Raw genomic sequence first — 17,633 nt, 5'->3', positions numbered from 1 at the left:
CCATTAAACATTTGGAAACGCTTTAAAAGGAGATTAAAAGGGAAAACGAGGCGAAAGCGTCGAGTTCTGTTTGTTCAGGGTATCTCCGATGGAGAGCAAGGCTCAGCTGCACTAATTAGGGTTAATTATTTGGGGTGGGGTGGGGCTTTGCCTTCCTCCCCCCATTGATGAGCGCGGGGATGCGGGAATAGGGAGGGGAAGCGGAGAGCGGCCCCGGCAGGTGGAGGGGAGGGGAGGGAGGGGGAGTCCCCGCCCCCCACACCTGGGGGAGGTACCGGGAGGGGGGGTCCGGGGGGCGGAGCCGCCGCTCGTTCCCAGCCGGGCCGGCCCCGGGCATGGCTTCTTCCCGGGAGCGCCTCTGCGAGCTCTGGATGCTCTACTTCGCCAAGGTGAGCCGGGCACGGCCCCGGGCATGGCCACCGGGCACCGCCACCGGGCACCGGGCACCGCCACCGGGGACCCCCCACCCCCGCGGGCTTCCCAACCCCCCCCGTTTCCAACCCCCCCCGTTTCCCTGTCTCCATCCCCTGCTGTCCCCCTTTGTCGCATCCCCCCCTGCGCTGTCACACCCCGCACCCCCCCCCCGTTGTGTCCGCGCCACCCCCCGTTTGTCACCGCGTCCCCCCCGCACCCGCCGTTGTCTCACCCGCGCCTTGGTGTCCCCAAGGCCACCCAGCCCCCCGTGTCCCCTCCCTGGGGACAGCGCATCCCGCGGGGACCCCCCCGCCCGGCCCGCTCCGCCCTTCCCCGGGTGAATTTGGGGTCCCCCCGCCCCTCCCAGCCCTCCCCGGGGCGGTTTGGGGTCACCCCGGGAGGATTTTTGGGGTCCCCGTGTCCCCCCCGCTGCCGGCGCCACCGCCCGGCGACAGGTGCGCGGTGACATTGGAGCGGCGACAGGGTGGGGACAGCGGGCTCGGCCGGGGGCGGGGAGCGGGGTTGGGGACCCTGTGCCGGTGCTGGGGATGTCCCCAAGGGGGTCGCTGCGTGGGGACCCCCCCGCGCTACCCCCTAAAAGTCGCTCGTGCGTCGTTTTGTCCTTAATTACCCCGGGTGGGGGCGGGTCCTGCAGGGGAGGTGGCACCCGAGTGTCACCACCCCCCCTCCGTGTCACCCCCAGGTGGGTTTGGGGGTGAAACTGCTCCTCCAAACCCCGCTGTGGCCCGGGCTGGGGACATCCCTGGGGCCTGTCACCTCAGCTGGCCCTGCAGTGTCACTGGGAGCCTCCTCTGCACCCCAAAACAGGGCCACCCCGCCTTGGGGGGACAGGGCCATGTGCTGGGATATGGGGGCGTGACATGGGGACAGTGCCACTGCATCCGGGGGGCTGTGTGGGGACAGATACCACCTTGTCAGGGTGGCCATGGGGACAGGTGCCACATTGTCAGGGTGGCCGTAGTGCTGTGGGGACAGGTGCCATTGCAGCGGGGTGGCTGTGTGGGGACAGGTGCCACAGCACTGAGGTGACCGTGGCCATGTGGGGACAGGTGCCACATTGTCAGGGTGGCCGTGGTGCCGTGGGGTCACTGAGGTGACCGTGGTTGGACAGGGACAGGTGCCATAGGGCTGTGGCTGTGTGGGGACAGGTGCCACCCCACTGAGGTGTCTGTGGTTGTGCAGGGACAAGTGCCACATTGTCAGAGTGGCTGTGGTCCCGTGGGGACACTGAGGTGACCGTGGTTGTGCAGGGACAAGTGCCACATTGTCAGGGTGGCCATGATGCTCTGGGGACAGGTGCCACCTTGCCAGGGTGACCATAGTGCCATGGGGTAACTGAGGTGACTGTGGTTGGACAGGGACAGGTGCCACACCACTGAGGTGTCTGTGGTGTTCTGGGGACAGGTGCCACAATGTCAGGGTGACCATGTGGGGACAGGTGCCACACCATCGAGGTGGCCGTGGCTGGGTGGGGACAGGTGCCATTGCTGAGGTGTGTCAGGGGCACAGGTGTCACTTGGTGGCACAGGTGTCACTTGGTGCAGCTGTCTGTGGCTGTGTGGGGACAGGTGCCACTCTGCCAGGTGCCCGTGGTCACAGAGGGGACATGGATGAGGACAGGTGCCATCCATCAGGGGGTGTGTGGTGGCAGGGGACGTGTGTCACACTGTCCATGGGGACACGTGTGGTGCCACCAGGGTCTGATGGCCCTGCAGGGACCCATCGTGCTGCCAGGGCACTCACAGGGGACAGGTGTCACCCACGGTTGTGTGGGGACAGGTGCCACTTGTCGGGGTGTCCCGCTCACTGTGCCACACCAGCGGGGTGGCTGTGCCACCTCTGAGGCACCAGGGACAGGGCCAGACCCCGGCGTCACCTCCCCAGCCAGGTGACAGCAAAACCCTGTGGCCTTTGCCACAGCCATGTCCCCAAGGCCCTGGCGAGGACAAGGCTGGGGGGACATGGCCCAGTGATGGCAGTGTCCCCTCCATGGCAGTATCACTCGATGGCAGTGTCCCCTCCATGGCAGTGTCCCTGTCACCCTCGATGGTGGTGTCCCCTTGATTGCAGTGTCACTCGATGGCACTGTCCCTGTCCCCTCGATGGCAGTGTCACTCGATGGCAGTGTCACTCGATGGCCGTGTCCCTGTCCCCCTCGATGGCAGTGTCACTCGATGGCAGTGTCACTCGATGGCCGTGTCCCTGTCCCCCTCGATGGCAGTGTCACTCGATGGCAGTGTCACTCGATGGCCGTGTCCCTGTCGCCGCCCCCCAGCCGGTGGCCCGGGCATGGCCGCGGTGCCTGCGGTGGCTTCAAACCAGGACAGAGCCGCTGTCCCCGGCCTGGCAGGGACAGGGGACAAGGACAGGGCTGTCCCCAGGGGTGGCCGTGCTGTCCCAGCCGTCCGAGGGGGGCGGGAGCGTGACCCCAGCGGTGTCACCAGTGGCGATCAGTGCAGGGGTGACATCCCTGCGCCTTTGTCATTGTCGCTTTTTGGGGGCTCCCAGCAGAGGGGCTGCATTGCCGGCTGGGCATTCCCGGTTCAGCATTCCCGGTTCAGATTCCTGGTTCGGATTCCAGGCTGGGCATTCCCGGGTCAGCATTCCCGGTTCAGATTCCCGGTTCGGATTCCAGGCTGGGCATTCCCGGTTCAGCATTCCCGGTTCAGATTCCCAGTTCAGATTCCCGGTTCGGATTCCAGGCTGGGCATTCCCGGTTCGGATTCCCGGTCTGGGCATTCCCAGTCCGACATTCCCAGCTGGGCATTCCCGGTTCAGATTCTCGGTTGGGCATTCCCGGTCTGGCATTCCCAGTTCAGATTCTCGGTTCGACATTCTCGGTCTGGGAATTCCCGGTTTGGATTCCGGGCTGGGCATTCCGGGCTGGACATTCCCGGTTCGGATTCCCGATTCCGCATTCAGGTTGGGCATTCCCAGTTCGACATTCCCGGTCTGGGCATCCCGGTCTGAGCATTCCCAGTTGGACATTCCCGGTCTGGAATTCCCGGTTCAGCATTCCCGGCTGGGCATTCCCGGTTCGGCATTCCCGGTTCGGATTCCGGTTGGGCATTCCTGATTTGGATTCCGCTTCGGATTCCCGGTTCGGATTCCCGGCTCGGATTCCCGGCGCTCCCAGGCGGCTCCGCGCCGGCCGAGCCCCGAAGCGGCCGAACCGGCTCTGCCAGCCGGGAACCGGCTGCGACAGCTCCGTGGGGTGGCACCGCCACCGCCACCGGGAGGGACCGCGGCCTCGGGAGGGCACACCGGGAACGCGGCGCCGCCGCTCCGGTGGGCGCAGCGGGAATTCGGGTTCGGGATGCAGCTCCGCGTGGGCGCCCCGGGAGTTTTGGAACAGCAGCTCCAGGTGGGCGCACCGGGAATTCCGGGACAGCGGCTCCGGGAGATCCCACCGGGAATTCCGGGCTGCAACTCCCGGTGGGAGCCCCGGGAATTCCGGGGCAAACTCAGCGCTGGGGCAGGATTTGGGGTTGGATTTGCAGGGAATTCCGGGATGAACCCACGCAGCTCCTCGTGCTGCCACCGCCGCGGGCTCGGGGACATCCCGGAGCCGCCGGGGGGGCGCAGGGACGGGGGCGGCGGTGGCACCGCGGTGTCCCCAAGCGGGGCCGGTGTCCCCAAGCGGGGCCGGTGTCCCCGGGCCGGCAGCAGGGCAGGAAGCGCCGTTGGAGCCGCGGGTGACTTGGCATTTCCTGAGAGCTCTGGGGCTTTTTCTTTGGTGGCTTTGCACAAGCGACAGCGGTGACAAAAAGGGGGGGCCCCCCTAAGCACCCCCTCCCCGCAGCCCGTTCCGGCCCCGCTGCGCCGGCGCCGCTCCCACGGCTGCGGGGCCATGGAGGGCCACGGCCACCCCCAGGGACAGGTACCGGCTCTGGGGACATGGGGACACCCCCGGCTCGTCCCGAGGGACGCTCGGGGTGGAGCGGGAAGCGCGGGGGAGGCGGGTTTTGGGGTCCCCCGCCCCGCTGTGGCGGTGCCTGCGGGATCCCGGAAAAGGGGGGACGGTCCCCGTGGGAATGGGGGGACACCCCAGGTATGGGGGACTCGGGGTGCTCAGGGATTGGGGTGACCCCAGGGTGCTGCACTGGGGCCTGGGGGTGCCCAGGGTGCCGCAGTGGGGTGCACAGGGAACGTGGGTGACCCCACATTGATGCATTGGGGCGCCCAGGGCTGTGAGTGACCCCAAAGGGCGGCACGGGGTGCTCAGCGATGGGGGTGACCCTAAAAGGGCCACCCTGGGGTGCTCAGGGCTCTGTGTGACCCCAAGGTGCCCTATTGGGGTGCTCAGGGAAGGGGGTGACCCCAAGGAGCAGCAGTGGGGTGCTGAGTACATAGGGCACCCCAAAGGTGCCACACTGGGGTGCTCAGGGACTGGGGGTGACCCGAGGTGCCCCATGAGGTGCTCAGGAACATGGGACACCTGGAGGTGGCACCTCAGGGTGCCCAGCCTGGGTGAATCCCCGCTGTCCCCGCTGCCCCCCGCTGCCCCCCACTGCCCCCCACTGCCCCCCACTGTCCCCCCACTGTCACTGCTGTCCCCACTGTCACTGCTGTCCCCCCACTGTCCCCCCACTGTCCCCCCACTGTCCCCTCTGTCCCCACTGTCACTGCTGTCCCCATTGCACAACCCCAGCTGGGCCGGGCAGGGCCCGCTGTGCCCTGATTGGCTGCAGGGACAGGTGCTCTGCGAGCTGATTGGCCCGTGAGTTCCACAGGTTGTGCTGTGCTGGGCTCTGATTGGCTCAGCACCTCCACAGGTTTTGTGCCTCTGACTGCTGATTGGTCAGCGAGCCCGCAGGTGGCTGTGCTGGGCTCTGGTTGGTCAGAGGCTTTACAGGTTGTGCAGTTCTGGGTTCTGATTGGTCAGAGGCTCCCAGGGGTGTGTCACACACCTGAGTGGGCAGGGCTGGTTTCTCTAACTGTGATTGGCCAATCCCTGCGGGTGGGGGCCACGGAAGGCTGTGATTGGCTGCCGGCCCCAGCCCCGCCCTCCCTTGCAGAAGGACCTGTCCTACCTGCAGCAGTGGCTGGAGGCCTTCGTCACCAGCTTCGAGAGGGTCATCGCCCTGCCCTCGCTGGAGCCCCGCAGGTGGGACCCCAAAACCCTGCAGTGACCCCCCTGAGTGACCTCAAACAGCCCTGAGTGATCTCAAACAGCCCTGAGTGACCCCAAACACCCTTGAGTGACCCCAAACAGCCCTGAGTGACCCAAAGAGCCCTGCGTGACCCCAAACAGCCCTGAGTGGCCTCAAACACGCTGGAGTGACCCCTCATCCATGGATGACCCCTCTGAGTGACCCCCAGCAATCCTGGGTGGCCTCCAACACCCCCTGGGTGACCCCAGCACCCCTGAATGACCTCCAACACCCCTGAGTGACCACACTGGATGACCCCCAGTACCCCTGGCTGATCCCAACACCCCGAGTGACCCCTCTGAGTGGTCCCCAGCACCCCTGGATAATCCCAACACTCCTGAGTGACCCCTGTAGGTGACCCCCGCACCTCAGAGTGCCCCCCAACACCCCTGAGTGACCCCTGTAGGTGACCCCCGCACCCCCAAGTGACCTCTGTAGGTGACCCCAGCACCCCCGAGTGACCCCTGCAGGTGACCCTCAACTTCCCGGAGTGACCCCTCTGAGTGGTCCCCAGCACCCCTGGATAATCCCAACACTCCTGAGTGACCCCTGTAGGTGACGCCCGGACCTCAGAGCAACCCCAGCACTGCTGAGTGCCCCCCAAAGCGCTCGGGTGTCCCCAAACCCCGTGTGGGGCCCCAGCCCCGCCGCTGTGGGTGTTGTGGTGCCTCATCCGCCCGCCGCGGTCGGAGCCATCCGGTGCCTCGGGCGGGCGGGGGCCCTGGGGACAGCGGGGTGACATCCTGCGCCCCGATGCCGCCCAGGCCCGAGGAGCCGGGCTCCGAGATCCCGGCGCTGCCGCGGGAGGTGCTGCAGGTGCTGAGCCAGAGGCTGGGACACTGCGTGGCCCTGGGGACACAGGGGCTGGGCCAGGCCCTGCTGCTGCTCAAGTTCTTCATCATCATCTGCAGGTGGGTGACCCCAAATCCTTCTGGCCCCCCCTTCCTCCTGGTCCCGGGTTCCCAGCACGGAGCAGCCCCAGGGATGGGGGTCCCATGTACCCCCCCCAGGTCCTGGTTTGTCCCAGGGTGGCTTTGGGGGAGTGCGGCCCCCACCCCAAAAAAAATCCCATAGAATTCCTCCCTGAGGGGAGTCACCCCACTGTGAAATCTGGGATCCCCCCAAATCACAACATCCCCTCTAAAGTGCATTAAAAATTTTACAAAATTTTCAAAATATATTAAGAAGAAGAAGAAGAAGAAGTAGTAGTAGTAGTAGTAGTATAAAAATATATATTTATATATATATTATATAAATATTGTTATATGAATAATATTATTTATAGAATTATATAACTATTATTATATAAATAAATATATTATAATTATAACAATAATAATAATAAATTAGTAGCAGTGAAAATAATATTATTTTTAATAGTAGTAATATTAATAGTAATAATAATAATAATAATTGTAGTAATAATACTAGCCGTAACTATAATAATGCAAAATAACAAAATATTTAAAATATATAATAATAATAACAACTTAATAATTGATATAAAATATAAATATTTTATATAAAAGATAAATATTTTAATATAATATATGTATTTTATATTTTTATATTTAAATAATAATTATTAATATAAAATAGTTTGCATTATTAATAATAATAATGCAAAATAACAGAATATTTTTTAAATATAGTAATTAAGAAATAACGTTATTGCCCCTCAAAATTGTCATTCCTCCAATGTAGTGCCTCTCCAAAAGTGCATCACATCTCTAAAAATAATAATTAGAAAATCGTGATTATTAATAATAATATTATCTAATAATGTAATATAAATAAAAATATGATAATTTAAAACCACCATTCCCCCCAAAATTCCATCATTCCCTCCCAGTGGAGTATCCTCCCTAAAATGCACTATATCTCTAAGAAAATTTTTTGAAAATAATCAATATTATTAATAGTTAATATATTTAACAGTAATCGTGGATATAATAATAAATAAAATAATGTAATATAGTAAAAATATACAAATAGGAAACCCAAATTCTTCTCCCCAAAATTCCATCATTCCCCCCAAATTGCATCACATCTCTAACAACAAAAATTAATAACACAATGTAATATAATAAAAATTGTGTAAAATATAAGAAATTTTTATGGCATTTTTCCTGCCCCAAACACTTTGTTCCCCGCCAAATTTTCCTGTTCTCCTTCCCAAATTTCCTCCCCCAGCCGTGCGGGTGAATTCCCGATGTTTTCCGTTCCAGGAACCTGGAGAACATCCAACCCGACAGGAGCCCCGGCTGCCTCCCGCACGTCCTGCGGTTGCTGCGGCTCTGCGGGAGCCAGGTGGGAAAGGGAGCGGGAATGGGAACGGGAGCGGGAACGGGAATGGGAATGGAAGCGGGAACGGGAACGCGAGCGGGAATGAGAGCAGGAGGGGGAACGGGAATGGGAACGAGAGTGGGAGTGAGAACAGGAGAGGGAACGAGAGGGGGAATGGGAGTGGGGGTGAGAATGGGAATGGGAGTGGGAACGGAGATGGAAATGGGAGTGGGAACAGGAATGGGGAGGGGGAACGGGAATGGGAGTGGGAACAGGAACAGGAGTGGGAGTGGCAGAGGGAGCAGGAGCGGGAATGGGAGCGGGAACGGGAATGGGAGCAGGAACGGGAATGGGAGCAGGAACGGGAATGGGCGCAGGAATGGGAAAGGGCGCAGGAATGGGAAAGGGAGTGGGAAGGGAAATGGGAATGGGAATAGTCATGGTAACGGGAGTGGGAATGGGCACAGGAATGGGAACACGGAGTGGGAAGGGGAATGGGAATGGCAATGGGAATGGGGACAGGAATGGGAACAGGAACAGGAACAATCATGGGAGTGGGAACAGGACTGGGAATGGGAATGGGCAGGGCGTGATTGGCTGGGAAGGGGCTCAGCACTGATTGGTCACTGAATCCACACATTATGTGAGTCTGGGCTCTGATTGGTCAGGAGCTCTACAGGTTGTGCTGTGCTGGGATTTGATTGGTCAGTGAGTACACAGGCTGTGTGACTGAGGTCTGATTGGCCAGTGTCTCTATAGGTTGTGTGATTCTGGATGCTGATTGGTCAGGGAATCCACAGGATGTGCTACTCTTGGATCTGATTGGTCAGCAAGACGATGGATTGTATGATTCTGGATGCTGATTGGTTGAGAGCTCTGCAGATTGTGCTGCTCTGAGATTTGATTGGCCAGCATCTCTAGGTTCTGTGATTCTGGATGCTGATTGGTCTGTGAGTCCACAGCGTGTGTGACTCAATGTTGATTGGTCGAGAGCTGTACAGGTTGTGTTGCTCTGTAATTTGATTGGTTCATGGGTCCACAGCTTGTGCTACTCTGGTGCTGATTGGCCAAGAGCTTTGCAGAGCCAGGTGCTGATTGGTCATTGCAGCTCTGGATTCTGATTGGTCATCAGCCCTACAGGTTGTGTTACTGGTTGCTGATTGGTCAGTGCATCTCAGCTTGTGCTGCTCTGGGCTCTGATTGGTAGATTGGTTGATTGATTGATTGATTGATTGATTGATGATCCCATTCTCCCTACAAAGTGGAGTTTCCCCCCCAAAAAAAAAACTGCATCCCATTTTTGGAGTGTGTCAGGGATTAAAGCTCGGCTTTCCCGGCAGCTGCGGAGCATCCCGGGGGACGAGCGGAGCCAGGCACAGCTGGAAAATGGGGCACAGCTGGAGAAGGGGACACGGCCGGAAAATGGGGCACAGCTGGAAAATGGGGCACAGCTGGAAAAGGGGACACAGCCGGAAAATGGGACACAGCTGGAGAGCCCGGGAAATGGGGCACAGCTGGAAAAGGGGACACAGCTGGAGAAGGGGACACGGCCGGAAAATGGGACACAGCTGGAGAGCCGGGCACAGCTGGAGAACGGGATGCTCCATGCCCTGCACCTCTGCGAGTGCTTCCTCGACCCCTACCAGACCTGGCGGCGGCAGCTGAGCGGGTGAGGGACCCCTCCCCCCACCGCATCCCAAAATCCCTCCCCCGTCCTGGATCCCCCCCTCACCCCTCTCTTTCCAGGGAATCCATCAGTGCCAAGGAGAAGAGCAAATACAAGTTCGCCCCCGCCCCGCTGCCCCCCGAGTTCGGTGCCTTTTTCCAAGGTAAAAGTGGGATTTGGGAAAGGGGAAGGTTGGTGTGGGATCCCTAAGTGGGGACAGCGTCCAGGGATGGGGGGGTTGGGATCAGGGAATATTTATAGGATCTGTGGAGGGATGTTGTATCCAGGGGCAGGTATTGATCCAAGGACCTTAAAGGATCCTTTATCTGCTCCAGGTTATCCTGTGCTTATCCCACAGATATGGGATCCCACACCTGCTCCAGGTTATCCTGTGCTTATCCCACAGATATGGGATCCCACCCCTGCTCCAGGTTATCCTGTGCTTATCCCACAGATATGGGATCCCACACCTGCTCCAGGTTATCCTGTATTGTCCCACAGATATGGGATCCCACCCCTGCTCCAGGTTATCCTGTGCTTATCCCACAGATATGGGATCCCACACCTACTCCAGGTTATCCTGTGCTTATCCCACAGATATGGGATCCCACACCTGCTCCAGGTTATCCTGTGCTTATCCCACAGATATGGGATCCCACACCTGCTCCAGGTTATCCTGTGCTTATCCCACAGATATGGGATCCCACACCTGCTCCAGGTTATCCTGTCCTTATCCCACAGATATGGGATCCCACACCTGCTCCAGGTTATCCTGTCCTTATCCCACAGATATGGGATCCCACACCTGCTCCAGGTTATCCTGTGCTTATCCCACAGATATGGGATCCCACACCTGCTCCAGGTTATCCTATACCTATCTCAGGATTATTATAGGATGCTGTTCCAGCTTATCCTATGCCTGCCCCAGAAATTTAGGATCCTGTACCTGCTCCCGTGCCCTGGGAAGAGGAACAGGATCCCAGAGCAGGAATTAAGCCCAGCACCACCTGCAGAACCCGCAAAAATCAACACAAAGGGGGATTTTTATCAGGGAAGCCCCAAAAATCCCCTTTTAGAGGCAGCACCATGGCAAAAATCCCCTAGAACTCCGCCACATAAACCCCCAGCTGAACACGAGTTTGGCAGAAATCCCCTTTTTTGGGGCCAAAACCCCGTTCCTGGCACAACCAGAGCTGGAAAACCTGGGGCATCCTCATCCTCTCCATCACCAGCAGGGTCCAGCACCCCCATGGGGTGGATTTGGGTAGGAAAGGGATTTTTTCCCTATTTTTGGGGGTGGAAAAATTATTTTTCCCTATTTTTAGCTAGAAAAGGGCCTTTTTCTGTTTGGTTTTGGGGTTTTTTTTGTTTTGCTGTTTGCTCCTGTGATGAAATCTTTCCCTCCTCATCCTCACAGAGAGCTTCCAAGGCGGGAAGCAGCTCCCAGAAACAATCCAGCTCCGGATTATCCATCTTTTTGGAGCCATCCTCTCCGGATCCAAGGTACCCTTGGGAGCTCCTCATTCCAGGGATAAGCCCCAAAGTTTTGTTCATTCCAAGGCTGGAATTAAACCACTGAATTTTCCAAAGCTTTTTAAAATCCTGTTTAATATTCCAGCCTTGAATTTGGTGGGATCAGCTCAGAAATGTTAAATTAAGTAATTAAATTGAAGACTTGAATTAAAGATTCAGAAATTAAAGATTCAGATTTCAGAAATGTTAAATTAAGTAATTAAATTGAAGAACTAAATTGAAGTATTACAATAAATAAAATAAAATAAAACAAAATAATAAAACAAGACAAAATAATTAAAAATTAAATAAAATTAAAGTATTAAAATAAATAATAAAATAAAATAAAGCAAAATAATAATACAAGACAAAATAATTAAGAATTAAATAAAATTATTTTAAATACTTATTAAATTAGGAATTTAAGAATGAAATAGCACAAATAAAATAATAAAATAAAACTAAATAAGTAAATTAAATAATAAAATTAATGAAATAAAGTAAATAACAAAGCAAAATATGTCAATAATTAATTTAAATAATTAAATTATTGAATAGTTAAAGTACTGAATGAGGCATTTTTAAACTTAAATAAATTTAAAACTTTATATTTAAATATATTTAAAACTTTATAATACTTAAACTTCATTTAAACTTAAGTATGAAATAGTTAAATATAATAATTAAATTACTGAATTAAAATATTTTCTTGGACTATTACATTAAAATATTAAAATTAATTAAATAATTAAGTTATGGGGAGCTTTTAAGCTGAAGCTGCTGCTTCACCTCCAGTTCACCTCTGGGCTGGAAGCTGGAAAATCCTTGGATTAATAATTTGGACCCAAAATCAGTTTTAACTTCCGCAGCAACCATAAATCAATTCAGTCAATAATTCCAAAATTGGCTTTAAGGCAATTCACACCCCCAGGGTAAAATCTGCAGCGCTGGAGGTCCCGGGGTCAATAAACACCGGGATCAGTGCAGGGCTCAGTCCCATGGGTGACGGAATTCCCGCCTGTTCCCGACCCCGCAGCCCAACGCGCTCGAGGCCATCACGCCCGCGGCTCTGGAGGTGCTGCTGGGGGTGCTGCAGCGGGGTGGCAGCGGCGCCGCCCTGTCCCCCGCGCTGCTGGAGGTGACGCTGCGCTCCGTGGTGGCCGCGGTGCACGTCCTGCACGGCTCCAGCCCCGGCGCCGGCCCCGTGTCCCTGCGGAGCCTCCTGGACGGATTCTTCAGGGTGCTCAACTCCCACCTGCCCGGGGCGGCCGGCGGCGGCCTCATCGCCCTGCGGGTGCTCATGCTGGGTAGGTTGGGAGCAGGGTGGGGTTTGGGGATGTGGGGTGGGATGGGATGGGGCTGAGCCAGGCTGGCTGGCTGTCTGTCTGTCTGTCTGTCTGTAGATGCCATCCCGGCCATGCTGAGCTGCCAGGACCGGCCGGTGCTCCAGGCCGTGTTCCTCAGCAACAACTGCTTCGAGCACATCATCCGCCTGCTCCAGAACAGCAAGGTAGGGGGTGGCACCTCCATGTCCTCATCCCTGTCCCCTGTTCCTCATCTCCCTCCTCCATCCTCATGTCCATCCTCCATTCTCATCCCCATCCTCATCTCCATCGTCATCCCTATCCTCATTTCCATCCTTATCACCTTCCTGATGCTAACTAAACAAACCTGGGATAGAGTGGCACCAATTTTGGACACATTCATCTCCATCCTCACCCTCTCCCTCCCTCCCTCCCTCCCTCCCTCCCTCCCTCCCTCCCTCCCTCCCTCCCTCCCTCCCTCCCTCCCTCCCTCCCTCCCTCCCTCCCTCCCTTCCTTCCTTCCTTCCTTCCTTCCTTCCTTCCTTCCTTCCTTCCTTCCTTCCTTCCTTCCTTCCTTCCTTCCTTCCTTCCTTCCTTCCTTCCTTCCTTCCTCCTTTCCTCCCTTCCCCCCTTCTCTTCCTCCCTCCCTTGTTCACCATTTCCTCTTTAAATGACCCTGGGACAGTCATTTGGTGACATCAGGGTTGGGCACCTTCATCTCCATCCTTACCCTTCCCAATTCTAAATGACCATGGGACAGGGTGATGTGTCCCTTTTGGGGACACCAGGATTGTGCACCTCCATCTCCATCCTCACCATTCCTGGCTCTGAACAATCCTGGGACACATCCCTGGGGTGGGGACCCTGCAGAACCCCTCCCAGTGTCCCATGCCCACCCGTGTCCCACAGCTCTACCTCGGCAGCTCGCGGGAGGCGGGTGAAGCCCGGGAGGAGGTTCCCACGCGGAACGGGGATGGACTCCAGCAGGTACCCATGACCCAGGCACCACCCCTGGTGGGCTGTGTCCCCTCATTCCCACGTCCCAGCAGCTCCTCCATTCTCGTGTCCCTGTAGGTCAGTGCCAGCAGCTCCGACGCCATCGCTGTCCACGCCCTCAGGGTGCTCACGGCCATCATGAGCAACTCGCCCTCAGCCAAGGTGGGCAGGGGGGGCCTCCCCTGAGGAGGACACCCTAAAACCAGAGGGATTTGGGTATTTTCACCCGGGTTGAGGTGGCTCAGCCCGAGGTGACAGCTCACACTGTCCCTGTGCCTCCAGGAGGTGTTCAAGGAGCGCATCGGTTACGCCCACCTCTACGAGGTGTTGAGGAGCCAGGGCCAGCCCACCCAGCATCTGCTCCAGGAGCTCCTCAACATGGTGAGCATTCCCACTTTTCCTGACTCTGGGCAAAGCTCTCAGCACTGGGGGTTCCTGTGGATCTCAGCCCCCCATTCTGAGCCCCCCCATCCTCTCCACTCTGCTGGTTTCTCAGCAGCTTCCTCCCAACGGGTCCTGGGTCCATCTTTCACTCGGAGTTGTGCTTGGGTTTGGGAGTTTTGAGCCCTTTTGGATGTGGAACTGCTCACTCTGGTACTGCTGGACACAGGAGGGTCTCCAAGGTGCTTCATGCATGAGAGTCTCTGAGATCCTTGATTCGTGGAGGCCTCCAAGACACTCCATGCACAGAGATTCTTAATGCTCCGAGATTCTGGATGCACAAGAATCTTCAGAATGCTTGGTGCATGAGGGCCTCCAAGATCCTTGATACATGGAGGTCTCCAAGATGCTTGGAGTCCCCAAAATTCTGGATGCACAGTATCTCCAAAAATATTAATGCATGGGAGTCTCCAAGACCCTTAATCCATGAGGATCTCCAAGATCCTTGATGCATGGAGGTACCTAAGATTCTTGATGCATGGAGTCTCCAGGATTCTTCATGCACAGGATCTCCAAAAGGATTGATGCATAAAGGTCTCTGACATACTTGATGCACGGGGGTCTCCAAGGTCTTTGACCCATGAGACCCCTTGATGTCTGGGGTCTCCAAACTCTGGCTGCATGGGAGTCTCCAACATTCTGGATGCACAAGGGCCTACACAAGGTCTCTGCCTGGGATGGATCCATTCCTCTCCAAGCACTGGAGCTGCACCAACCCCCTCTCGTGTCCCTGCAGGCAGTGGAGGGTGACCACAGTTCCTTCCCAGTGCGTCCCATCTGCAACGAGCAGCCCCTGCTGATCCTGCTGGCCTGGCTGCCGGTGCTGGAGTGCCGGGATCTCCAGCTGTTCCTGTCGGCGTGGCTGCGGCGCCTCTGCGAGGCCTCCCTGCCCAGCCGCCTCACCTGCGTCAAGGCAGGCATGGTGGGCTCCCTGCTGGCTGCCTTGGCCACCGAGCCAGCTCTTCCCAGCGCCTGCTCCCAAAACCTGCTGGAGCTGCTGCGCTCCTTGGGCAGCCTCTCCATCCGGCCTGGGGAGCTGCGGCAGCTCCTGCGGCTGCTGCGGCGCGAGCCGGGCCGGGGGCCTCATCCCTACGTGGCTCCGGTCATCCGGGCGCTGTCTGGCATGGCCAGGGGCGAGGGGCCTCCCCGGGCACTGCAGAGCTTCGACCTGAGCCCCGGCATGGCCGGGATCATGGTGCCCACCATCCAGAAGTGGCCCGGCGGCGCCTTCGCCTTCCACGCCTGGCTGTGCCTGAGCGAGGAGGAGCCGGAGCCACCGGCGAGGCCGAAGAGGAGGCAGCTCTACAGGTGATGCTCGCTGGAGGGGGTGAGGTGAGGGTGGGGAGGGGCAGCAGCACCATCCCCACCGTGGTTTTCTCCATGGTTTTCTCCACCAGCTTCTTCACGGCGGGCGGGACGGGCTTTGAGGCGTTCTTCACCGCGGGCGGCGTGCTGGTGGTGGCCGTGTGCACCAAGAAGGATTACATGACGGTGGCACTGCCCGAGTTTGCCTTCAACGACTCTGCTTGGGTGAGGATCACCCCTATCCCTGTCCCTGTCCCCACCAGGGACACCACAATGCCCTGATGTCCCTCTCTGCCCCCCCAGCACTGTGTTGACATCGTCCACGTGGCCGGCCGCCGGCCCTTCGGCCAGAACATCGTCAGCATCTACGCTGATGGACACCTGCGGAAAACGGCACAGCTCCGCTTCCCCTCCCTCCACGAGGTGGGGGATCCTCCCAGCACCCACCCAGACCCTTCTGCATGGCCTCACTGGGGGCTGAGTGTGATCCCTTCTCCCTCCCAGTCCTTCACCTCCTGCTGCATCGGCTCCGCGGGCCACCGGACCACCACGACGGCCGCCACCGCTGCCAGCCACCCTCCGGCACCCCACGGGCCAGAGCTGGTCTTCACCCAGCACCCTGTGCTGGGACGCTCCCAGTCCGTCCCTGCCACCCTCGGTCCCCACTCTTGGACCCCCACCCAGCTGCCCACGGAGGGGGTGGTGGCCACCACGGCAGCCGGAAGCCAGGACACGGAGTGGGGCAGCCCCACCTCGCTGGAGGGTCACCTGGGCTCCGTGGCCATCTTCTGTGAGGCTCTGCAGCAAGCCCAGGTCAAGGCTCTCTTCTGTGCAGGTGTGTCAGGGTGGGACATGGAGGATGTCCCCAAGGTGACCGGGGTCTCCTCCACCATGTCCCAGCTCACCCCAGCCCTCTCCTCCAGGACCAAATGTCACATCCCCGTTCACACTGGAAGGGGACTTGGTGGAGCTCAGCAGTAAACTCTTGCTGTACTACACCCCCCAGGTGAGGAGAGGTGTCCCACCCCCCTGGGGACAGCAACAACACTGGTGGACCCTGTGCCACCAAGGACATGTCCAGGAGCATGAGGATGCTCCCACGGTGTTCTCTTCCAGGCCTGTAGGAACAACATCTGCCTGGACCTCTCCCCCAGCCACAGCTTGGACGGGAGGCTGACGGGACACAAGGTGGTCAACTGGGACATCAAGGTAGGCTGGGCACAGGGTGGGTGACCTGTCCAGCCCATGGCCTGGAGGCAGGGGGTCCCTCCTGGGGCACAGTCCCAGGGCAGGATCCCCAGAGGTCCCCTGGACCCTGCAAGGACTCTGCCCGTGGTTCTGGGTCCACCATGACCCCCATCTGTCCCATGGGTTCTCATTATCCAGGATGGGCACTGTGGGTGGTGCAGGGGAACAGGTGACTTCTGGGCACCCCAGGTGCCATGGACCTCCTCCTCCTCCATGCTGCTGTCACCACCCAGCAAAGCCTCTCCCTCCCTCCCCCAGGACGTGGTCAACTGCGTGGGTGGGATGGGGGTGCTCCTGCCCCTGCTCGAGCAAGTGGTGTCCAAGACAGAGGAGCCCGAGGATGAGCAGGAGACCAACGACCTGGTGGGGCCGGAGCTGACGTCCTCCAGGAACGCCCAGGGCATGCTCATCCCGCTGGGAAAGTCCTCAGGTGAGGAGTTCAGGGGATGTGAAGCAGGAGCTGTCCTGCTTGGGTGGCTGGAGGTGACCATGGAGGGGTTCCTGGGCCTGGCCAGTGTCCACCACGGGCAGGAGAGGTCTTGTCTGAGGCCCCAGGAGTTACAGGGTAATGGAGGAACCCCTTGGGATGTTGTTATGACCCAGTTAGTCACAAACAAACAGTTCTGGGAAGGTGAGGATGGCTCCAGGAACATTTGGCATGGGTGGAATGTGCTTTCTCCCGACATCCAGCTGCTCATTCCCAAGCTGAGAGCAGCAAAGACTTCCATCTCCTTAAATCTGGGGAAAGCAGAACAGGGTGAAAAGTTTGGAGAGACAGCAGCGTGGGATCTCCAGGCAGGGGTTTGGGTGGGCCTGGGGCTCACAGGTGCTGGTGCCCTGCAGAGAGCAGGCTGGAGAGGAACAGCGTGGCCGCCTTCCTGCTGCTGGTGAAGAACTTCCTGCGGAACCACACTGTGAACCAGGAGAGCCTGGTGCAGTGCCACGGGCCGGCCATCATCGGAGCGCTGCTGCACAAGGTCTGGGAGGCTCCCAAAACCCCATCCCACCACCCTTGCCGTTCCCAAGGGGCTGGAAGATGTCCCCTGTCACCCGTGACAGGTCCCTGGCACGCTGCTGGACATGAGCACCTTGGTGGCCTCGCAGATCCTCATGGAGCAGGTGGCTTCTGAGGGCAGCGGGTTCCTGCTGCACCTCCTCTACCAACACCTGCTCTTTGATTTCCGCATCTGGAGCAACAGCGACTTTGCCGTGCGCTTAGGTGGGAGCAGGGACCGCCTGGGAATGTCCATCCCACGCTGGCTCCATGAGATCCTGACACCTTCCCCC

General features: G+C 57.7%; 1 protein-coding gene across 1 annotated transcript in view; it reads left to right on the top strand.

The window, feature by feature from the left end:
* The first annotated feature begins 335 nt into the window (after positions 1-335).
* Positions 336-17,633, top strand: part of NBEAL2 (neurobeachin like 2) — a 29,607-nt gene continuing 12,309 nt past the window's right edge. The window contains 21 exon segments of the mRNA XM_066549427.1: positions 336-389; positions 5,454-5,542; positions 6,353-6,499; positions 7,817-7,898; positions 9,215-9,543; positions 9,621-9,703; positions 10,958-11,043; positions 12,089-12,359; positions 12,456-12,562; positions 13,266-13,343; positions 13,431-13,514; positions 13,635-13,733; positions 14,530-15,101; positions 15,191-15,323; positions 15,402-15,521; positions 15,603-15,933; positions 16,022-16,104; positions 16,215-16,307; positions 16,605-16,776; positions 17,190-17,323; positions 17,406-17,565. Of these exon segments, the coding sequence (XP_066405524.1) occupies positions 336-389; positions 5,454-5,542; positions 6,353-6,499; positions 7,817-7,898; positions 9,215-9,543; positions 9,621-9,703; positions 10,958-11,043; positions 12,089-12,359; positions 12,456-12,562; positions 13,266-13,343; positions 13,431-13,514; positions 13,635-13,733; positions 14,530-15,101; positions 15,191-15,323; positions 15,402-15,521; positions 15,603-15,933; positions 16,022-16,104; positions 16,215-16,307; positions 16,605-16,776; positions 17,190-17,323; positions 17,406-17,565 (3,307 nt within the window).

This window comes from Molothrus aeneus, chromosome 1 (genome assembly GCF_037042795.1).
Source record: "Molothrus aeneus isolate 106 chromosome 1, BPBGC_Maene_1.0, whole genome shotgun sequence".
Taxonomy (NCBI): domain Eukaryota; kingdom Metazoa; phylum Chordata; class Aves; order Passeriformes; family Icteridae; genus Molothrus; species Molothrus aeneus.
The sequence above is the reverse complement of the archived record's forward strand: the minus strand, read 5'-3'. Positions and strand labels throughout refer to the sequence as shown.